The sequence below is a fragment of the Galleria mellonella genome, unplaced genomic scaffold (genome assembly GCF_026898425.1).
Source record: "Galleria mellonella isolate WM207_F2 unplaced genomic scaffold, CSIRO_AGI_GalMel_v1 utg159, whole genome shotgun sequence".
Classification (NCBI taxonomy): Eukaryota; Metazoa; Arthropoda; class Insecta; order Lepidoptera; family Pyralidae; genus Galleria; species Galleria mellonella.
This window is the reverse complement of record NW_026442004.1, coordinates 28764-54914: the sequence shown is the minus strand read 5'-3', so window position 1 is coordinate 54914 and position 26151 is coordinate 28764. Positions and strand designations below refer to the sequence as shown.

At 32.0% G+C, this 26151-nt stretch overlaps 1 protein-coding gene across 1 annotated transcript; it reads left to right on the top strand.

Annotated features, from left to right (window-relative positions):
- Nucleotides 1–7695: 7695 nt before the first annotated feature.
- LOC113519040 (protein wings apart-like) lies at nt 7696–26133 on the top strand. The gene is made up of 14 exons (XM_052892567.1): nt 7696–8295; nt 8532–10417; nt 11209–11397; nt 11914–12018; nt 14163–14306; nt 14631–14752; nt 15171–15297; nt 15675–15899; nt 17195–17390; nt 19018–19136; nt 19406–19569; nt 19978–20084; nt 21924–22108; nt 23559–26133. Exons 1-14 carry the CDS (start codon nt 8136–8138, stop codon nt 23826–23828), a joined length of 3999 nt encoding a protein of 1332 aa, XP_052748527.1. The 5' UTR covers nt 7696–8135; the 3' UTR covers nt 23829–26133.
- The last annotated feature ends 18 nt before the right edge of the window (nt 26134–26151 follow it).

Genomic DNA, 26151 nt, shown 5'->3' with positions numbered 1-26151 from the left:
AATGTACTAATTTTCAACCTATTTTCTATATCGCTCATATAGGTTATTACCTATATGATCGAGATAGACAATAGGACAATAATATATTATATTTGCTCTCTTTTACATTGCTAATCTATGTACTTCATAATCTAAGAGAAGGAACATTTATTGTTAGCCTGGAAAATAGTCTATTTATTTATTCTTTACTAGCTTTTACCAGCGATCATATACGCGTGACCGAGACGTATGCTATGTAGATCCTACCCCCTTTTTCTAATAAAGTATATAGATGACAATGTAAAAAAAAAAAAAAAATACTTCAGCTGCCCATTAACGGAATGCTTTCTCACTGTAGTGGGTTGACTGGAAGAGATCTCTGTCAGAGATAAATCCACCCTTGCTCACAATATTTATAAATGCATTATTTTATATGTAACTTACAAGTGCAATAAAGAATATATATATATATATATATATATATATATATATATATATATATATATATATATATATATATATATATATATATATATATATATATATATATATATATATACCTGTATGTTAGAGCGAGAGAGACAATAGGACAATATTTTGCACAACATAGCTGTTCTGACGGGAGCATGAACAAAATAAGTTCTAATTATTTAAACGTATTTAAGTGAGTGAATTTTTTTTAAAGTGAATGTAATTAGTTAAAATAAATGTACTTTACCTGAATGTACTTAGAATAAATAACAGAGAAAATACAATTTCATGTCTTATATGTAATATACCTATGTTTAATACATTTCACTTATTTAAATACAATATGTAGACGCATAACACATATTTTGTGCATGAATCGAGAGAAAAAAATATCAGATATATCCCAATTAATACTTTACAAGCTCAAGTATTAAAATTAAAATATTAACAGTTATGTGATCTACAAATTGTAACTTCAATTTCTTAGAGATAGTCAATAACATCTTATCGATTGTATCGATCAATAATTTGGCAAAAGCAACAGGTCCTTACATAATTATGCGGTTATAATAATAATAATATATTAATTTATTATATAAATTAAAACAAAAAAATAATAGTAATTATTGAATGACCACAGACGCAAAAAATAAAATAACCTATATTATAATTGATCAATTGTAATATAAGATATATTAAGTATCTTATTCTTATTGCAATCAATTATACACGGTTAAGCAAAGACTACCTACTCCTATATAATTTCCTTTTTTTTTATACAACTTAGAATGGCAATCAAGCTAACGGCCCACCTGATGGAAAGACCATTCTGATTCCCAGTGATATATTTGACATTATTACCCAATATTGTCAATACCTGTGTTAAAAATAAGTAATTTTTGTTTTTTCTGGATATGACGTATCATTTCCGATTAAATTAAGGATATCGAGTAAGTTCGTAGGATTTTAGATAATTATTTTTGGATTTTGAAAAGAATAAATCAATGAATTTTTGTTTTGTTTTGTTTTTCAATTCAAGTATATTTTTTGTGTATATATGATATTATACAATATCTTTGTTAATTGTGAGCCGATTTTGATAAAACTTTTATCAATCGAAAAAGGTATACTTTTGTATTTGTCGTATTATTTGTGTTTCGGTTTTAAGAGTAGAAAATTACATTGAATTTTATGATATAGCTGACAGCCTATCTAATGGAAAGTGATAACTATCTAACTATCACCTGTAGATATAAACTGTACTATGAACATAACAGAGGATACCATGTCGCCCATGATACTATTAATGCGTTGCCATTCCTGAAGACTAAGTTATGTTATGCCTATACTCTATAATTTCACCGCTATATCTCACAAATTTTCCCTTTAAAACAAAACATAACCGAGCAAATACAACTGCTTTACGGTAGTAATACGAATGGTAGGTAGGTACATAACCTCACAACACACTATTCACAACACTCAATAACAGCCCAGTTATTAAAAATGGCAATGTATCATTGATCGTAGCAAAACTGGTTATTGTGATTTAAAAACCAAATTACTGAAACGATTATAATAAAATTTACATGGGACTAAAATACGAATGTATCAGTATATAAAGGTATAATACCATATATTGTATAAAGTCCACAAAAATATTTGGTTTCTAAAATATATAATTATTTATATATATATATATATTATTTATATATATATATATATATATATATATATATATATATATATATATATATACTAGCAATTTATTATATATAAATAAATTACTAATTGTTAAATATTGACTTTCGATTTACAATCGTATACAGAATTAATAAATCATGTAACAATAAAATATGCATGAAGTAGCATTGTTCTATACTTACATTTAAATTTTACATACACAAATGTAATCTTATTGTTGTCTCGTTTTTGTCATTGTATTTCCAGTTTGTTAATACGTAGTACATTATACTCAACCTTGCGTAACTTCCATACTAGCTTTTAATATAGATATGGATTTGGTCAGAAACTTCATGCTAAAGTTTTCTTAAATGATGAAATTCCAATAGTGCCAACTTAACTAACAAAAATCAACACTGTCAAATGTAATGCAAATGGCTGCCATCTAAACTATTAATGGAACAGTTTTAGCTTTGTATTTCGTATTTCTTTTTATTTTGACGTGGGAATTACGACTATATAAAATTAATATTCACTATATTACGAGGTCTACTCTAGAAATTGATAAGATATTATGGGAAGTATTGAAAATTTGTGTTTACTATCAATAATATTACGAAATCGAGATCTCAAGGTATATATTGTATCAAATAATAAGTATATTTAAGAATGTTATCTTTTGTTTTATTTTGGCTAAAAAAACGTTCATCGGAACATGCAATTTGAAATAAAAAAATTATATTTCGTTTATCAAATGATAATATAATTATAACGTAAATATAATAATAACGTAAGTATAAATATAATATGGCTTGTATGAAATGCATTCTCTTTTCCTTTGGTTATATACTTCTTGGTTATACTATATATAAGTCTATACTATAGATAAAGGACATTGAGAAAAAGGCTAAGGGTTAGGTGGCGCACTATTATATAGATACTAATTTATATACATAAATATACACACACTGAATGGCACACATATAACAGGAGAAAACGAAAGAGCCAGATGAAACAAAACACAGGAAAACAGTAATTAAAGGGTTTTAAAGCTAGCGAGAGATTGAGCGCACCGAACAGAAACAGGTAGTGAGTACCACAGGCGAAACGCTTGGACAGTAAAGGATTCAGAATATAAAAGAAGAGGAATGAGCGGGAATTTTGAGCCGGAAGTTGTTATCACTGCACTAAGTATGTCAACTAAACCATCGTGACGAATTTCACATAAATTAAGCACGGTAGTTTTCAAGGGGAAAACCATCGTACTTAATTTAGCGCGCGGAGGTAAACCTAACAGGATATATTGGGGGAAAGGGATTGTTAGTGATGAGGTCTAACTGATTCATTGCTAGCGCTATATCCTATTAGGTCGACCTCTACGTGGTTCTCCTGGACACCATCGTGGTTAATTCTAGAGGAATTCGTCACGATGGGCTAACTGATCTGCTTTCATCGTCACCTATCATCCCTCACTGGTGCTCCGCCAGCGTATACCGATAGCGCAAGCGGGGTCGCCATTCTATTATCACTATTAATAAAAAACAGGATATATTACTAACAATGGAGCTATTAGACCCTATTACTAAAGAATCCTTTCCCCCAAACGTGCTCGTTTTTTTTAATAGATGACAATGTATGGTAGAACCGCCTGGCGATAACAGTATACACTGGCGGGGCACCAGTGAAGGACGAAAGGTAACAATGAAAAGGCAAGTGTGTTAACCCATTATGACAAATACACCTAAAATCCAGCACGATGGTTTCCAGGGGGAACCCACGCGAAGGTCAACTCAACAAAGCATATTACTAGCAATAAGACTATAGGACTGGTAAATTCAATTTCAAATCATTTATCATTTATTTATATACATACATTAGATGAAAATATTTTTTACAAGTCCATTATTCCACATTCTACTATATTGGCAGGTACAATATAAAATAAATGTAAGTTGTTGTTTAATAATAATTTATAACAATAAAAACAATGTCAATAATAATAATAATAAGCCAATTGATAAATAATATTGTATGTCTAATGTTTATCATTGTAATAGTCATGTAACTTACATTAACATTTGACTGATAAATATTCTTTTGCTTTTTTCTTAAATACATCTATTATTGTCTATTTCCTTAAATGCCTTCGGGAATTTATTATATATTATAGAGATAATACCAAAAAAACTTTTATCAAATAATACTGTGACGTGAGGTTGAACACGAATTTTATCAGTATTAAGGTCACTTTTTAACTTTTCAAATAAAATTTCATTCTTTTTCACAAACAATATTGTTTCAAGAATATAACGGCTCGGAAAAGTTAGAATATTCAGTCTTTTGAATGAAGTCGTACATGTATCAATTCTTTTTAAATTGCGCATAGATCTAATACACATTTTCTGAATTTTGAAGACTATGTCTCTATATGTAGAATTGCCCCAAAATATGACACCATAACTTAGCAAGGGTTCAACATATGCATGATATGCAGTCAATACCGCTGTGTGATCTTAGACAACATGTGTAATGCGTATAAAAATTGGTTTATTTTGCTATGCTTATGTTTGATGGATGATAATGGAATGGTATACTTGCCAGCGCTAAAATATACCCTGGCGAGGCACCAGTGAGGGATGATAGGTGAGAATGAAAAAGCAGGTCAGTTAGCCCATCGTGATAAATACACCTGGAATTCAGCACGATGTTTTCCAGGGGGGACCACGTGGAGGGCGACCCGTCAATTTTATATTGCTAGCAATGAGACTGGTAGTTCGCATTGCTAACAATCCCTTCCTTCCCAAGTATGGCACGCAAGAAAAACACGAATCGATCTTTTGAATAATCGGAAACAATGGTGTTAAAAAGAACTGCGTAAAAGAGAGATAGGATATGCAGATTACGATGAAAACGTATAGGAAGTCATTTATGTTGAGTATGAAATTGAGAAATGTGGTCATATTTCTGAAGATCAAATGTGAAACAAATAAATAAATTTTGAAGACTCAAATTTAACAATTGCTCTTCAGTGAGGTCTATATGACAGGAGTCGGCATAATAAGAGTAAGGTGTGTTAATTCGATTAATATAGCCAAAGATATTTTAGTTTCTACTACTTGTTCTTAAATTATAGGTGAAATTAAAATAACTTTTTTCTTTAATTTGGCAATACGCTAGTGTTGTCCAATATGCCACTTACAACAGATGAGAAATGGGACGGAAAATAAAAAAAAAACGTATAGATTAAATAGGTTTTTTTAATGATCATGAATTAAATCTTATACTGTTAACTGTTATCACTAAATAAAGTAATTAATGAAAATAAAAAAAAAAAATTGTCTTTGGCGTCATTCCTACTGTTGCATTTTATAACCTTATTCGATTCAAAATATGCATCGATACATAATTAGATGAATTACAAGAATCGAATAGTCGAGTAAAGTAAATGAAAAAGACAAGAAATAGCGGAAAGGTTTATGTAATAGAAAAGCTAGAGAAATAATAGATAGTAAAAAGAGAATATAATTTATAATAAAACTAGGAGAGTGGTTTATTAAAAAAAAAAAATAGAAACGTTACTAAACACTACTAAGAAACAATCATTTAAAATTATTTGCCGGGTAGGAGACTTTTATCTCAAACATGTCTTTCACACACGATCCATCCGGGTTCCTTCCCACTAGTTACATCTTTGGAAACAGTTTATTATTATTTTAATAACAGTCAATAAATTTCACATGTTTGGTGATGAGCTTCATAAGTTATTTTACTAATTAAAATATCATTAAAGTTCCATTATTCTTGATTTTATACTGCACTTAGAATTTATTTTATATCAGAAAACAAAGCAAAAATTATAAGAAAAGATCTTTTAGATTCTAAGTATTAGTACAGTCTTATACCGTCTATGTTGATGTTATGAAGATAAGTTTATATGACCATATACAATTTATTTTGTTATTTATTTATTTTGCAATAAAATATCAAATAAATTATTTAAATTCACGAATTAATGAAAATGCTATTGTTTCTTTAATATAATGATACAGATTAAAATATTTACAATATACATAAAAACAATATTAATGCTTAATTACATAAACTTAATTATATAAAAGCAAGATAAAGAGTTAATAATGGCGGACTTTATCGCTAAATTTCAATCTTTTCCAAGTAACTTTGGATAGAGAGGAATAAATAAAATTGTTTTTTGTCAAAGCGAAACAGAAAAAAAAAATACTAAAAATGCGAGAAAAATTTTATTCCTTTTTTTTCTATCTTCTATATACAGAGTGATACCAAAGTTGTTAGCCATAATGTAAAGCTAAAAAGTTATCTATGCCATAAAAATAATTAATTATTATTAAGGCACAAAATTTGTTTTGAGATAATTAAAATTTTAAATATTAATTTAAAAATACTCGTGAATATTATAAATCGTTTTTCATTTCATGTCAAAAATAAAATGCTAATATTTTTTCTGCTATCGTTTATCCGAGATTTCATCCGCGTGACTGGGATCTGTTCTTTTCTTCTATCACATATAGTACTTTATCATCATCATTTCAGTCATTATCCGTCCACTGCTGGATATAGGCCTGTCCTATAGACAGACATAAGTCATGGTCCTGAATTACTTGCATCCACTGAATCCCTACAATACATTTGAGGTCGTCCCTCTATCTAGTGAGAGGTTGCCCTATACTGAAGAACCTTTCCTTCTCATCGGTTGTCGGTTCATTAAACTATGTGACCAACCTATTTCAGCTGGGGTGAAAGGGATTGTTAGCAATGGAATTTGACAGCCCCATTGCTAGCAATTTGCCCTATTAGGTCGACCTCCACGTGGTTCTCCTTGGAAACTATCATGAACAATTATTGTTAAATTCATCACGATGAGTTAACTGACCTGCTTCATCCTTACCTATCATCCTTCACTGGTATCCTGCTTGTGTATATCGATAGTGCAGGCGGGATTATCATTTCATTATCACCCATTAAAAAAAAACACTTCAGCTTGTTTATCTTTTGGGCTATGTCGGTTATTTTGGTTCTTTTGCTTACGGTATTTACGTGTATTTAATTTATAGTGATTGATTAAACCATTAAAGCGCTATATCGTAACAAACATACAACCTTTTTTTCATATTTATAATATTAGTAAAGATATATAGTACATTGTAATTATAATATTTCATTTATCTTTACTCAATTGTCAATTAATTACTTTTTTTAATACTACTGAAAATTTTGAAATTAAATTAAATAAAAACCTTTATTTTCAATATTTGCATGTTTAACTTAAGTAGATTTTGTAAGGTACTTTTAATTTATAAGATCTAATATTTTATACCTAAAATCATAACAACTAAAAATATTATTATTATTATATATTATTCATTGCAAAAACAGCATTTAATCATTTAATAATTGAATTGATTAAATATTATTCGATTAATTATTAATAAATCAGAAGATATCAATACTATAACATACAACACTAATATTTGTCTATGGGCAGAGTTACGCATTCGGACGCTCCCATTGGTTATTTAAATTTATATCTTCTTGTTTTGCCAATATGGCGACTCTTGTGTTATGAGATGACAACATCGCAGTTTGTGTCCTAATTGTCATGTAATATCTATATTAATATTAATTAACTACCTCATGAGTTCAAAGAGAATAAAAAAAATATAATGAATATCTAATTATTGTGTCTAGTGCGTCATAGGCTCAAATCATATCTTGTGTGCGTCTTTGGGAAAGTACTTGGCTCCCGTAAAAATGGCGGGTGTGTTATCTTTCTGGGTTGTGTTTTCGTTCCAATCAAAGAAAGTCTGAGCATCTTATAAAAGTGTTTATTAAAGAAAGTAAAGTTGTAAGTAAACGTGGTTAACGTATACATCAACGGTATGACTTATATGCTAATTTGACATTTGAAGAGGTGATTGATCTGGCTGGACGGTGCAGGTGTCATCGTTTTTAATGAAATTATCAGCATGTCGCGCTGGGGCAGAGGCCGAGCCGGCAGCGTGGCCGTGCCGCTGGATAGTGCCCTTTTTAGAGAAAACAGTAATTGTCCATCTGCAGCTCGTTCGGCGGGCACCGTTGGTAAATGGGGTATTACAAGTTTTACGTCGATCAGGAGTGCGCCTTACGGTAAGAATATTATATTTCTTTATATTCTACAAATGCTTAAACAATAGAACATGAATATTCTTCAAGTTGCGCCTAACAAGTAGTCACTAAATTGTCTCTAATTTGGTGAAAGTCAATTTAAATATAATTTCAACTTTTGACCATTACACTAATGGTGATTACATGTACTTAAAGTGATTTATAAAACTTTTTTTTTTCCTAACACTTAGTAAACTTGTTTACTTTTTATATTTCAGCTTATGCCAATAATGTTATTAAGAAACCAGTACAAGACCAAAATAGTCCACTGACAGTACCTGCAGTTGAAACTGAGCAGCCACCTCCAAAACCTAAGAAGTTTTTCAAATCTCGAAATGCTGAGCCATTTCCACCAGTTCCACAAATCACTTATGCCCCTCCTGTGCCAGCTGCCCCACTTTCACCCGAACATCCATCAAATAGTAAAGAAAAGAAAACAAATAAGAGAAGCAGAGTTTATAATAGAGATTCATCATCACCTGAATTGCCAAGGCGTAATTCTGAGAAGGGAAAAGCTAAGAAAAATTCAGTGGCCACCAAGGCCTCCCGAAAAGAGGAAGTTCCAGCACAGAATACTCAGCCACCTAATAAACGGTATTTGGTCCGCAATCGTAATAAGGTGATCAATTATGCAGAAGATGGTAGTAACAGTCCTATTCCAGACTTTAGTCATGATTATGAACCACCGCCACCACCTAGAGTACCTTCCCCAAAGATTCCATCCCCTAAATCAAGTCCATTAGTCTCAAGTCCTACTCCTATGAAGATAGACATGGCAAGTCCATCAACTAGTAAAGACAGCACAGAAGAAAGGAAGCCACCACCAATAGTTCTACGAATATCTAAAGGTACATCTAGAATTGTGAGTACTGATTCAAATGAAGGTTTTACTTCACCCGGCTCTGATAGACATTCATCTATGGATACACATTCTGATTTTGGCTCTGATCATAAAAAGAGCCCATCAGTGGAAGCAATATGTTCTCCTAAACATGAGGGTCTTAAAATCACCATAAAATGTGCAGGTCTAAATCAAGAAATTAAAAAAGAGAGAAAAAAGGATAAGAAAGATCATAAATCACATAAACGTCACCATAAATATACAGATGAAGAGCCTGTGAAACCACCTAACTCTCCTCTACCAGGGTCGGATAACTATGATCTTTATAAAACCTTAGCATCACCAGGACATGACATTGAAAAAGAATCACGACATAAGGTAGTAGCTGATGATATTGAATCTCAGTTAGCCAAGTTGGACTCAACTGGTTCTAAATCAAAATCACCAAGGTTAGAAGTTCAACCTAAGGAACTTCCACCAGAACCTAAGCCACCTGAACTTACTTCTGGAAGAGCCAGAAGAAACAGGCCTAATATAAATTATAGTGAAAATGATGATTATTTGGATGCATTAACATCAAATTATTCCAACAGACATGGAACAAAAACAGTAAGTGATGTAAAAAAAGAAGGCAGGAAAGTAAAGAAAAAACATGAAGCTGTGGTGGATGGTCCAATAATTACATCACCAAAATTGAATGAAGGAATTGATCAAGAATCTGATAGTCACAAGAGTAATTTAATAGAAATACTTTCAGGTGAAGGGGACAGTAGTAGAGCACAGCCAGGAAATGATACTCACAAAATTAAAAGTAATAAAAAGCAGAAGCAAAAACAATTAAAGCATTCGAGTCCTGATTATAATTCAGACATCCAAGAAAATACTCAGGATGACTTTGAACAAAATGAACCAGAAGTACCTCATGAAGAAGAAAATGCAGAAAGTTTTGCACAGATAAGTAATACAGAAATGGAATGTCAACTTAATTCACAACCAATACAGTCATCTGATTCCGCCTATAATAGTTGTCCTAATGAAAATTCGGAAGAAGAATCACAAAAAAATCAACCTGACGATGTCTTTAAATCTCCTCAAAGAATGTCTGAGACAGAGGAACACAATGAAGACAAACCAAGTGTAAAATTAGTAATAACAAAAAAGAAAGGTTCAATATTCAAAAGTAAATCTTTGATGAATGATAACCCATCTCCATTGCCAGCAAGGAAAAGGCGTCACTTATACAGACATGAGTGGGCAAATGATGTAAGACAATTTTTACATTTATTATACACAATCTGTACTCAGATATGTAGAGTAAGTCCTATCCACTCTAGAAAAAAATATATTCAAAATTATTTATTATTATTTAATACTTTATTGTATGCACTAATCATACATAAAAGTATAACAATATTTATTTTATTTTGTAATATATGGAGCAAATGAGCATGCAGCTTATCTGTTGGTAAGTGATTACTGCCACTCTTAAACACCCACATCATTAGAAAAATTGTAGGTGTGTTGCCAGCAAATAGAAAGGAATATCGTCATTTCTTGAACATTTCAATGTCATATTTGTTGTTAAATATAGAATTGCTGAAGATTTTGAGTAACAGTAATTTATATTTATTTCCCAAAAAAGCACCAACTTTAATTGTGGAAAACTTAGTTATTTTATAACCTAAACCAATTTTGATAATTTTTTTATGGGATTAATCTGAAAGTATATCCTTTCAGATAAAAAGAATTTTTCAAATTGGTTTATAAGTTATAGGAATTATGAGATAACAAACAAAAAATATATAACTTCTTTGGACAAAGTTTGGTAAAACTATTCAATCCACATAATTGCCATAAGTAAGATAATGATATTAAAATATTGTGACTATTGTGATTATCTGATACAGTATTGTGTTTATTTCATTTTATACCATTGTCTCATTTTTAAGTTTTTTGGTTTGATCCTTTGTACTGAACATCCATATAATTCCATCCATATGACTATTATTTTTTAATTTTCCTAAAAAATAGCACTTATTTAATTTTCTTTACAGAAAGGAAATGAGACTCCAAGGCCTGAACCACCAGAGAACCCAGAGGTCAGAAATCCTGTAAATAAAGTACCTGAGGAACTGACAAGGGTAACACGGTATAAGCCTCCTGATCCGATAGTGGACAGTATTGATTCTACTGAAGCAGTAAAGCCTTATACCAGTGTCAGATGTGCGAAAGAAGCTAAAGAGGTAAGGAAATAAAAACAACAAATGTTTTGTAGTAATTTACTGATCCCTTTGTTAAGTTATTATATTTTCTTTTTAAATTGTAGGTCAAATGAGTAGGTAGTTACTAATCTTATGTAATAAGTAATAGTATTAACACTGAATTAAGTAATTAGTCATATAATAATTATACTGGTAAGCTGTATAGTATAGCTGACTAATTTTGTGCAGTATATTCCTCATTTTTAATGTTAATGATTTTTTAAATTTTATTTTACTACAAATTTTGAAATAAAAATGAAATGTAAATAGCATTAATTTTTTTCTATCTTAAGATGTATGTAACTTGCAAAACTTTATGATTTCATAAGTGATTTATTCTATCTAATTTGTACATGAAACAATATTTTGCATGTATTTAGTTAAAGGGTGTAGTTAAATAATAATTAATAATACTGCATTAGAATACCTATTTTACTCACAAATATTTTTAAATTGTCTTATTTATTCAGCTCAAACTAGATTTGCTTTTTTTTTCAGTACTACACTGTTGTCAGGAATGTGAAAAAAGCGCATCAAATACAAGAAATTGGTGAATTCCAAGAGTTGAATGATGATGTGGAATATATTTTGGATGCATTGCAGGTATGTTAATCATAATACAATATTAAATAATTTTGTGCCGTTAAACTGGTCTTTATCATGAACTGAATATGATCATATAAATAATTAGAGATTCCTACTCAAAGAATTCTTAATTCTGTTTCAATTTTAAAATATCTTAATTTCAATCAAGCTTTTTGTTTTCTGTTTTTTTATACTTGCCTTATGATATTTAAAGAGCAACTAAACCGAATAAATAAAAGAATAACTAAGTCAAGTTAGTACCATAGTAAAAGCAAATCATTATACTTGAATATCTTTAGGCAATATTATTCTATTAATAATACAATACTCATATTTGTTCATGTATGTTAAACAAAAAACAACTAGTCGACATCCCTTGGACTAAATAATTAATTATCATTCTACAGCATATACGCAAATAATGTCTATTCATATGTGATTGCAAATAAATCTCCGAATTACATTTATTATGTAAGAATACGAGGTTTGTCCGGAAAGTACGTATAAAAGTTTTTTAAAAATTTTATTTTACAATTATTCAGGTAATTCAATTTTATCCCCTTCAAAGTACTCCCCCTGTGACATAATGCACTTGTGCCAACGCCGTTTCCACTGTGAGAAGGCTCCTTGAAAGTCCTCTGGTTGTAGGTTTCTCAGCTGCCCCGTCGTAGCTTTTTTTATCTCATTTATGTCCCCCAAATGCCGCCCCCGAAGTACCAATTTGGTTTTTGGGAACAAGAAGAAGTCACACGGGGCCAAATCCGGCGAATAGGGGGGGTGTTCGGTCACCGTAATGGAATTTTTACTCAAAAACTCACGGACAACAAGAGAGGTGTGGGCAGGGGCATTGTCGTGGTGAAGAATCCAACGCCCCTCTCGCGCCAATTCTGGACGAACTCGTGCCACACGAGCTTTGAGGTGTCTGAGCACATCGACGTAGAATTTTCCATCAACTGTCTGGCCTGGAGGGACGAATTCTTGATGGACAATCCCCCGAACATCGAAAAAAACAATCAACATTGTCTTGACATTTGAGCGGGATTTTCTTGATTTTTTTGTTCGTGGTTCCCCGGATGTCTTATCGAATTAGATCGGCAAAAATTTCACGGCCATTCTTGCCGAGTTTCGAGAGAAACTTGATTACGACGCGCTGCTCTTCAACGGAAGCGGGCTCCATGCCGACGGGGTTTCGTTAAGAGGTAACTTCACAGATGGCGTGACAAGCCAGTTCGCACCGCACGGCGGTCAGACCAGAACTGAAGCATTGTTAGGGACATAAGGAAGGGGTCCTGCGCTTACCTGGCCTCCCCACTCCTCTTTCTCGCATTCCAGAACACTTTTATACGAACTTTCCGGACAGACCTCGTACTTCCAATTTCACTCTTGTTATGTTCAGCAACTTTTTCTCAGATATTAAGGTCACAATAATCTGCTTCTAACTCGCTAGATGGCGTTGTATTGACAAAAGAACTTTTGTTTTTAGTTGAATAATGTGGTATTATTTTACGGTGTAGGCTTTCGTTGATGACTCAGTCATCATTCTATTAGTACTTCTTTATATTAATATGTATATATGTATGTATTATATAATATACACTAATGGTGTTACATTATAAATGACTGAAATCAATCTTAATATTTTTTTTTATTACACCCTATATTCGTTAATTCTGAACCAATATTGATGACTTTTTTTTATTAAAATTATTAAATTGAGTTTTATACAGATTTCTAATGGAAGTAGGTTCTCAATTCAGTTGTATTTTTTAATTTTATGTTTGTTTCCCTATAAATCCATCGGTTATAAACTAATTTGGTAAATTATTCTTTTATCTAAAAGGATATACTTACAGATTGGTTCCTCAAGGATTTTATCAAAATCAATTCAGTAGTTTAGTTTTTAAATCAAGATAATTGGTTTTATCACAATTGATTTTTTTTGTAGATCACATTTATTATATAGCTATATTTAGCGACTTTGCTCACTTGTATTAGTATACAAAGTACTCTACGTCTTAATCTACCAAATAATGTGTCTGTGTGTTATTCTAAACTGTTCAATAATTTTAACTTGATTTAATAACAAACATTCAAGCATTTTTATAAACACACATTTATAATAAAATGATTGTTTAAATTGACTTGTTGGTATTGACCGTTAGGACAACAATCCAATGTCGACGCGGTGCTTGTCTGCAATAACGCTGGCTAGCAAATGTACTGCACCCGCCTTTAGAATGCACCTCCGAGCACATGGTATTGTGCAGAAGTTCTTCCGCGCCTTACATGATGCCACTAATGACCAGGTAACAATAAAAAATATTACATTAAAAATAATAAAATTTTAAGATACAGTGATATCAAATTCCAAATAATCCTACATAGAAGAGTGTATTAAATTATTTATTATTATAAAAATAGCAATTTATGTTTTTAATAATATTGACAATATTAACAAATTCAAATTTTGTAGTTTAAATAGTTGTAAGTTTATTATACAAATTAATAATAATAGTTGTAAAATATCACTTGATTTTCAAAGTTATAAATGTTGTTCATTGTTGCTTTTGCTGTAGAAATGCTTAATAAATAAATATTATATAAGTTTCTTTTTAAAAAAATAATTTCAGAGCTTGGGCCTGTGCACAGCAACTGTAATGTTTGTGTTGTCGCAAGATCGTCTTAACATGGATGTGGACCGAGATTCACTTGAACTCATGTTGAATTTACTTGAATCTGATGTTTCACACAAGTAAGTATCAAAACACCTACTTTTATTTGATATTCATAAGTGTACATACATATTATTGATTTTTTTAATTATTGATTGATATAGTAAACAAATATTAATATTGCCTAAACTATGCTACTTCTACTGTAAGGCAGAAATGCTAAAATATATTAATATATTGTAGGTATTTATATTGGTTTTACTCATGTTTTTAAGTTGATATAAATAACTATATTACAGTATGTATACTTATGTATGTATCACGGTAGTTACTATTCGACAAAATTATAACGATTTTTACTATATTGAATATAAGTGCTGTTAACCATTTCCCTTCAGTGATCTGAACTATATCATATATTTGTTATAAATTGTCATAATAATAAATTTCTTTCAAAATATCTTAAATAAAATTTTTCATTAATCATAATTTTTGTAGGAATGCACTGGATGATTGTGGCCTGACATCAGCTCAGCTGGCAAAAACACAAGAAAGGGTTCGAGAATTATGTGCTGAAATTAAGAGTCAAGGAAAAGCACAGCATCTAGATTTAGATAATATTACTGTAAGTATAAATAATATAGTATAAGTAATAGTATGTTTTGAGGGAAATATGTAATAAGTATATCATGATGTAATAATGTAATCATTTAAAAGTTACATATTAGAGTAAGATTTAGAGGTTAAAAGATTTATTCATAAAAACAAAAATTTTCAAGAAACCTACTTTTACAGACCTTTGATGTTTTTGTCGTTTTACTGTATAAAACGACATAAACATCAAACATTTTAATGTATGTAAGAAGAGGAAAACTAATTGAAACTGGTTAGAGTAGTAATAATAAGCTACCTATATTCCCCTTTCATTGAAGAGACCTATATCCAGTAGTATATTAATAAATTGCTGAAGTGCATGTGTGAGAATAAATTGTCATTATACAGGTTGGCCACCTAGCGATGGAGACATTACTGTCACTTACGTCCAAACGCGCGGGCGAGTGGTTCAAGGAGGAGTTGCGTGTACTGGGCGGCATCGAGCACATAGTACGCACCATCCAAGAGTGCGCGGCTAGGTTGCCTGCAGCGCCCGCCGCCGCCGCCGACTGGCAGCCGCAGCACATACACGAGCTGCGCAAGGCCGACCGCTGCATGCGCGTGCTCGAGAACGTGAGTATATTATAGAAATTTTAAACTAGAGATGTGTACCTGCAAATCTCTTCAGGAGAGAAAAAAATATAAAACATTTTCAGTGGTCCAAATTTAAACAATGTTATGTGTAGCTGCAAAAATTATATCTTTATTACATGAAATTCATATTTTTAAATTAAATTTTAAATATAAAAATTTTGTGTCAAGATTTTTGTTTATGCTAATCTCTAAAACGATTTAAACAATTCTAATAAAATTATATAAATGTTGAGAAAACTTGAGAGATAGAATAGTTTTTATCCCAATATTTAGATTATTGTAGAAAATAAAACCTGTTACAATTATTAACTGTCTACTGTTGAACAACATGGTATGCTGCTTCCTATCCTGCGACCAATTGAAGTCCCATCTTACAACACCCCTGGGATAGGAAGGATTGTCCATTCTACGCTGGGACCTCATGCCATCAAACAATATGCACCTTGCATTCAGCATCGCCCATCTGTAAAATACTGTGTTATAAAATAATGAAATGGGGGTAACAGTAATATATTACTGTGTTATTATTTATTAGTGTTACATATTTATTTACATAGTTAATCCAGTTGATAAAATAAAGATATAAATATTGACAACTATACATATATATATAGGTAACACTGACAATAATATATACTTCCGATTCTAGAGTTATCATAATGTCACATTTTTTAAGTAAATACAATACAATATTAACAAAAAAGAAATTTTTATGTCGCGTATTTAATGTAGAATGCATATGGTCAAGTATACACATTTTTAAAGATTTTAGAGATATGCTCTTGAAAAAGGACTGTATATTTTACGAAGTAATAAGACGGTCGCTGCTAGTGGTAGAGAAAAATATAATCACGAATGATGACATTGTCAGATATCAAAAAACAAAATAAAAATATAAAATTTAAAAATATTCTTTAAAAAGGTGCGTTCTGCACCCACACACCTTACACGCCGCATTTCAGTTCAACTTAATTGATATTGCAATTATAATTTATAGAACAATATTGCATGTTTTTTTCGTCACGTAAAAAACAATTGTTTCAAGTTGCTTTTAATTTTCGGTCCACTAAAACATGCAAGAATAGAGTATATTCCTTCTGAAAAGCCGGCGACACAGCTGCAATTTTTCTAATGTTATGGGTGTCTATGGGCGGCAATAACCACTTACCATCAAATAAGCCGCATGCTCGTTTGCCTCGTATATTATATAAAAAAGGTTTGCTGGTGTAATGCATGTTCACAGTTTGATTTTGTTTTAAATATTTTTTACATAGGTGACACAGCAGAATGAAGACAACCAATTGTATCTGCTAAACTCGCAATTGGGTGCGGCAAAGACCCTGGCGGCGCTGCTGAGACGCTTCTCAATGGAGGCGCGTTCGGAACCTCAACTACGGCAACCGCTGCTCGACGCTTTGTTACCCGCCATCAAAGTGCTTGTCAACTTGTCCCACTCATTCGGAAACAATAGTACGTATTGAATCACCTCTTAATTGTTATTTTATTATTAAATACTTCATTTTGTATGTACAAATTTCTAAATGACAGTAAAACACGCATAAAAAATCATTACGTGGTTTAAAAGTAAGATAAGACACTGACAAATGTGGATAGCAATTGTATACTGTATAAACATGTATTATTTCATAATTATTTTGTATCTTACCAAGACAAAAATAATGTATTAGAAGATAATAATGTGTTTTTTACGAGTTGTATTTGAGCATTTCTCAAGGAAAACAAGATAAAAAGTAACCTATCTTATTTTAAAATATTATGTTCCATCAATGTACTAAAATTTATTAAAGTCGTTCAACAATTTGAACATAACAAATATCCAAATAACTACACAATTTAATATAATATTACTCATACTTAGTAACTGTCCTTTGTCTATTACTGAGAGTGGTTTAGTAACAAATTGTATTTAATGTTCAGCACATGCTTATTAATAAACTAGCCACCCGCCCTGTTTTCTCCATGGATAGATACATAGAAAAATATTTTTTTTTTATTTATCGTCAATAATTTTCGTACCGCACGCCAAATAATGACGTTTATAGAAAAAAAAAAAAATATATTATTTTTTATTTATGTACAACTTAGAATGGCAAACAAGCTGACAGCCCATCTGATGGAAAGTGGTAACCGTCGCCTATAGACATAAGTAGTACCATGGACATAACAGAGTATACTGTTTCGCCCATGACACCCCCCATGCGTTGCCATTACTGAGGACTCAGGTGTTATTCCTGTGTACCCTGTAAATTCTAATTGTAATTTTCGTAAAGAACTATATTTTAAAAAAGAAAGTAATATATAGCCTATGTTACTCGCTGGTAATATAGCTTTCCATATATATAGAGTTAATAAATTTATCCATACATACAATCAAATCTTTCCTTTTTATAATATTATTATAAATAAGTTCCGAAAGTGATATAAATTACACAACTAGAGTAAATAACTGATAGTGATAAAAATTAACAATTTAATAGTAAACAGTCATAACAAAAGATAACCTTTGTCGAATAATATTGTGGTATGGAACTCAACAAAAGTAAATTTAATTTCGAAAATACTATTTGCTTCATGATCTGTGTTAATATATATATTTTTATGATTCTACTGCTTATTCGGAATAAAATTTCTATATAATAATAAAAAAGATTTGTAAAGTGGAATAGTATTATCTAGTCTGCATAGATAAAATTTACTAATATCTACCATGTATGTGAATGTGAGTTTGTTTGTGACCTCATAGCACCTGAATGGCTTAATCGCTATGTATTTTGGTATACATATACTATATGGGGTAGAAAAGAATATAGGCTACCTTTTATCTCGGTCAGTAAACATATCCCCCCCCCCCCCCCCCCCCCCCCGTATATAAATTCTAAGAAACGTACAAAATAATTAGAATTTATTACATTAAACTATATCATTAAAAGAATGAATCACTACCAGATTTGGTATTGAAATCATATCGAAATGTTATAATTACTTCTGTATTAGATTTTAAATATAAGTTTGTCCAAATTGTGCACTTTAACAACAAATATATATAATAAGAAAATACTATTTATTTTTCATGTAGTCTCCCCTGGAGCTCAAGTTGTAGCTGAGCAACCATCAGTAATGGAAATGTGCCTGATCATATTGAATAATCAAGGAAATTTCATACCTGATGACAGAAATTTCGACTTCAGTGTTTGTGTAAGTTGTTTATTGTTATTATAGATATCTATATTGTACCTATGTTTTGCTTATGTCACAATAAATAGTACGATCTCAATACATTGAATTCGCTGTTTGTTGTTATGTCACCAATTCAGCACTAATTTAAACAATTCTTTTTGCAATCGATAGTCTATTTTTGAGTAACTGGTATCTATGAAAGATTTGTTAATAATCGGTGTATCTATGTCTACCATTGAATTAGTCTTTTTTTTTACAAGCAATATATATTATTATCTTTTCGCCAGGTATTGCTACTCCTAATCAACCTAGTACAAAACAACGAAGCTGTAACTCTACAGTTGTTGAACGTTCGCATACGGGTGGACAACGAAGATGATATTATATCGCGGAGTATATCCGCACTCGATCTCATCGTTGATCTCTTCTACAAGCGGGAGGATCTAGCCAGGTAAGCCATCGATTAACACTTCCACTTGTATTATAGGTATATTCATAATATACAGAGTGAAATTGAAAACTTAAACATATCATCAAACAATAAAGATGGAAAGAAAAAGGACAAAAAATTTGATCTTTACACAAATACAGCGCATCCAGTTAGGCACAGAGTATGGATGGTTAAAAATGAAAATGTTCTGTTTCATCTGTTTATGTAATAAATACATCTAAAACATTTATTTCAAGTCTTGTTTATATTGTGATAACATGCATAAAATATATTGTTTCTGCAGATGTCACACTACAATTATTCCACTAAAATACATGTCGTAAGACATCACAAACACAATATTTTTTGGGGCCACAGAATAATATTTTTAAATATACAAAATATATTTGATTTCTTAATTTTTTATAGACGAGCCGAAGAAAACACTGACGCGTTATTAGATGGCGAAAAGGACAACGAAGTTGACAACAAGAAGAAGCAATCTCAGGACGACATTGAGGAAACTGTTGCTAAATGTGAGTTAAAAAGGACTTATTTTTTGCCAATATTTGTTATTGTAGCCTCTTGGAAACAATTTGTTGAATTGTTGTTTCTTGAATAATATTGGTTTAATAAAATTAATTGAGCTATAATAGTTCAATTTATAGTTATTACTATTGGTTGATAATTGACATTTATTGAATCAAAAGCTTGATAATATCTGCATCGTACTAATGTATTGCCTACGAGAATATCATTGTCGTGTCGTCTAATGAAGAGAGAATAACATTTTAGGTTTCCCTACCAAATTCTAACCAAAGAGCCCTTAATGTGCAACTATTTGCCATTACTAGCAAACCTTTTTTTTTGCTCTCCCAAATGATTATTTGACAGTTCGAAACCCACCCACTCCTACTTCAACCTGATGCTCTATCTAGACATGTCTTTGAAACAACTGTACGAAAGAGTTATATATATCCCAATAGGATTAAGATAGATTAACTATCTTAATCCTATTGGATAAGGGAAAGAATTGTTATTAATAGGAATTAGTGTTCCCATTAATAGCAGTATACGCTATCGAGTCGACCTGTACGCGGTTTTCAGTTAAACAAGTTTTTAGTTTAACAGTTAAATAAGTACATTATCACATGATTTACTTTTTAGTTTGCTATTAGAGTATTTTTTGAATATTCAATTAGAATTACATTGAAAATTATTAAATTATTTTATGTAAAAAAAAAAAAATGGTCCACAATTGACGGAGAAATCGATGGGCATACATAAAATGTATAGAATGAACATGTAATAATGTAACCTCCTCTGTTTTGGAAGTGTGTTTTATATAAACTTAATAAATATGTGTGGTGTATGCGCATGTATATAAAATGAACCGTGCTGCTGGATCTGCTTATGGATATAGTGGCTTTAGTTGTTAGTTGTTAAGCATTTAATAATAGTTGTCTATATATATACTGATAAAAGTGTTCTATGCGACTTGCTTCAGTTCTGGTCTGACCGCCGTAATACTCTCGGCATAAGAGCATCGTAAAAGTTTCTCTCGAAAGCAAGAATAAATTTTTGCCGATCTCAGAACAGTTTATGGGGATGATGCTGTGAAGGAACCAACCGTTTTCAGAGAGGGCCGAGAAAGCGTTCAAGATGACCCACGTTCAGGACGTCCTTCCACAATTCCGACGAACACAGGCCAGACAGTTGATGGAAAATTCTACGTCGATGTACATATCGTGTGGCACGAGTATATGGCGCGAGATATTCTTCACCACGACAATGCCCCTGCCCACACCTCTCTTGTTGTCCGTGAGTTTTTGAGTAAAAATTCCATTACGCATTTAATAAAAAACCAAATACTTCGGGGGCGTTTGGGGGACATAAATGAGATATATATATATATATATATATATATATATATATATATATATATATATATTTCTGCGTACTTATTGTTATTCTTATACATGTATCAATATATGCTGTGTTTGCCTATAAAAAAATTGTTACACTTAGTTGTAAGCTTCATAATTGTATATATATATATATATTTATGGGTGAAAATGGTATGGTAACTCCGCCTGCACTAACGGGATACGCTGGCGGAGCACCAGTGAAGGGTGATAGATGAGAATGAAGACAGGCTAGTTATCCCATCATGATGAATTCATCAGGAATTAACCATGATAGGTTTCCAGGGAGAACCGCGAGGACGTCGACCTGGTTGGGTATATTGCTAGCAATGGGATTCTCAGTCCCCATTACTAACAATCCCTTTCTCCCTAATTGTATATATATATATTTACATTGTGGAAACAATTGTTGGTGAACTTAAATAAATAAGATGTGTATGCGCGTGGTAGTGCTGGCGCGCGCGGGCACGCACATGGAGCACACGATGGTGGGCGCGTACATCGCGCTGCTGCTCGGGCACGCGGCCGGCGCCGCGCCCGCCGCCGCCGCCGCGCTGCGCCGCCGCCTGCCCGCCTACGCGCCGCTGCTGCCCACGCTCAACAAGTACTACACCTTCCTCGCGCTCACCGCCAGCGTGAGTACTCACTATTCACTACCCGCCACGTTTACTTATTTATACAAACCGTCCTAGGTGGTCAAGTTATTTTTTAACACGTCCACGCCGGGGCCGACTTTAATGTTTAATAAATAAACGTTAAATTTTCATTATTTCTAATAGCACAATCGAATACGTGCCATCGGTGGTACGAGCTGCCAGAAAAGACAATCTAGTACGGGCCACCGGTGGTACGCGCCGTCCAATGAGACAGTCTAGCGCGGGCCACCGGTGGCCCGTGCCGGCGTGAACGTGTTAATGGTTGATAATGGAATGGTAACCCCGCATGCGCTAACGGTGTATACGCTGGCGGAGCACCAGTGAAGGGTGATCGATGAGAATGAAAACAGGCCAGTTAGCCCACCGTGATGAATTCATCAGGAATTAAAAATGATAGTTTCCAAGGGGAACTACGAGGAGGTAGACCTAGTTGGGTATATTGCTAGCAATGGGATTTTTAGTCTCCATTACCAATGTATCAAATGTCATTCAAATACCTTTAGCCGTGTTTAAGCGTAATTTAGTAACAAATATCCAAACATCTTTATACACTTTAATTATTATTATTTTTTTATACAACTTAGAATGGCAAACAAGCTGACGGTCCACCTTATGGAAAGTGGTAATCGTCGCCTATAGACACGAGCATTACCATGGACATAACAGAGTATACTGTTTCGCCCATGATACCCCCCATGCGTTGCCATTCCTGAGGACTCAGGTGTTATTCCTCTGTACACTGTAAATTCACCCCATATCCCACGCTTCAACCCGAAATACAGCCATGCAAACACAACTGCTTCACGGTAGAAACACGAATGGAACAGAGGTACCCAAGCAATCGACTTTTGTACAAAGTCTCCTTCTGGTAAAATTTATAATATTGCCAGGATAACAACTATACATTTTATTATTCACATACACATTCCAGCTACCTTCCGCATAAGTCGTCGGAGAAACTTTCACAATATGCCTAACTCATTGTAACATACTTGTCATTCCTATTAAATTGTGCTTAAACTTAGTGTTTTTTTCTATTACTGAGTTTAGTGATTGACATAATAGTGTTCGATACATTTATCAATATTTGAATTCGTCAGATTATTTCGATATTAAAATCTATCTAAACTTAGACTCCTACCTGAACTTCATAATATTAATAAAGAAGATTTTGGAAATATAGTGAAGAATCCTTTATATGACAAAATATTTGCCGCTGGATGTGCCGTGTTAGTATGCTAAACGCAAAATTTTGTGCCGACCCATTTTTCTTTGAAAATCATTCTATTTCTAGTAGAACAATACCTTAAAAAGACGTTAATGATTTCCAATTTAAGTAGAACTTGTACATACAGAATATAAAGGAAGCTAGTAAGCCTTATTCAATCTATTCTTCTCAAATACAAAATCGCCTAAATTTATTTTCCAGGCCGAAGCTGGAATCGTAGCTCACGTTAAAGCTACGAAACGCATCATAGATTTTATGGAGACGAGTGACAAGGAGAACTCTGAGGAAGGGCCGTCTCAACCCCCAGCCGCACCGTACACAGCCAACAGTTATCCGAGTAATTACTATCAGACGTCGCCTTCCGACGTTCCTCAGGACATGTCCCTTAGTAACCTTAACTATAGTATGAACTACAGTACCTCAAGCTCGGACAGAATGTCGTCGTCTATGGAAGTTGACGGTTACCATTGAAACTCGAATAAACATTTTGCAGAACTTAATATTACAGATGAAGATGTTTTGTTAATCATAGTGAAATTTAATTGACAATGTAACATGCAGTGTGTTCTTTTTTTATGTTATCGGTTTTAAATTATGACTACCATTCATTGATTACTTATATCATATCAATATTGAAATAGCGAATTCTATAAAACATTGATATTAAATGAAAATTTAAAGGTATAAGTTGTAACAATTTAATTTATTTTCCATGTGTTAAATAAAAACAGTTTTAACTGCTTTAATAATTTAGTCAGTTGACTTAAAATTTAGTAGTTATTGTCTGAACAACAACATTTTAATTAAGTACCTATTTTTTTTTATTAAATACCTTTCCGTACGACTAAATTACTAAATTAGTTCAAACTATGCTTCAGAGGTGAATCTAATAACATATACCTGACAGAGTAATGGAGATCAGTCATTTTATTGTAAAAGACTTGTAAATAAAAATTAAATCACTAATATAAACCTTGTATATTGTGAATCCTGTAGTAATACCGTACATGCCATTTTGTAATAGTTAACGACCATACGATATGTACATGGTGGATGTATGACTGCACACAGTTATTAGGAACCTCTCTTTGTATTAATATCTCTTCCTTCTCTAAAATATAAATGTAAATATATATATTAAATAGACTGTTAATTAATAGTTGCGTAAAGGAAATGGGTTATGAATTCTTGATTAAATTGAGATATTCCGAGTTTAAGCCACAGAACTGGCAATATAAAAGTGCAAAAATAGTTGTGTAAGTGTATAATAGATATTGTATTCTTTTATGTGAATATTGTGTCTGCACTTTTTGTATTATACCGCTCCGAGAGGATTACAAATTATTAGAATATCGTTCCCATGAGGCACAACCATTTATTGTAAATACATTTTAGCTAGTAACAATATAGTTCAGTCTTTGTTGGGTAAATTAGAGAAACTAGACTCGGTTTATTTTGTTCGATCGTATGGGGTCGTGCGTGCGACGCGCTCTGGCCTGTTGGCTATGCACTAGCGTATAGTACTGTTGCTGAATTTATTTGTACAAGGATAGTGAACGCCGCCCTGTTACGAGGCGATGCAAAATGTACAAACACTAACGTCGTTAGTTGCTCGCAAACGAGAGAATGATATATGATTAGTTATAAATAAATAGGGCAATCTATGATGTTGGAGTTTTAACCAATAGTTATAGGGACTAGACAGCGAAAGAATGATAATTATTTCCTTTCAATTCGATTTCGAGACTTCTGTTCGCAACCTGACTGATTGTCTGTTAGATCGGTGTCGTGTCTAGGTTCATTAAAATTAAAAGATCTTAAGGCACACAAACTACTTAATCTTGAATAAGATTGGCACTTTAGATGTGTTTTAGGTCAATGGGGGATTATTAAGTTTATATATTTATATATAATTTTAATTAAATCTTAAAGAGATAAAATGTTTTATAATAATGTTTTTATAATTGAGTAACTTCTCCATTCCTGAAAGAGATTTTCAAATATAATTTCGTGTGAAGTAGAATGGACCGCTGACTATACCTTATGAATTGATTCTATGGATTGGACACTGCGTTTGAAGAACACATGTCAGATTCTTTAGAATGTTAGATTATAATCGATTAAGCAATATCAACAAATGTAAATTTAAATTTCTTTTTCTAAATTAGAATAATGAACCTAATGATATTTCATATTTTCATACGAAATTAGTAGCGATTCTCTCTGTGGGATTTGATATGGCGATTTTGTAACGCCATTTCACCACGCGAGTAGATGTAACGGCAGATAAAATAGGGTATAAAAAGACCTAGGATTATTATGACAATTTGGCATATTTCCCGCTACAGTGTAATTTTACCGATGAGTGTAAAAAACAAATATATTTTCACAGCTTTACTTATTTTATAAGATTATGTGGGATTAGTGAACCATTGTAGTTTTTTATTTGTGAAATTTATCAAACAAAATCTATAACATGGAAGGTACTCTATCGAGTTAAAGGATTTCCTTCGTATTCGTTGTACAGCTATTGATTCATATTGCCTAAATTATAATTACGTAATTTATTGACATATGTTGTATTAACTACGAGTAGTTCTAAAATGCATTTCGTTATAAAATTTTACCGTTTTATCACACTTGTGTTTTTTAATATTATATGTTGTTTTAGACTATCGCGAGAGTTTGATATCTTGAGAAATTATTATTGTACATGTATGATGTAATTATGTTATAAAGTATTACGTGTAATTATTAAAAGAAGACAATTTAAATATTTTGGACTTATTATTTT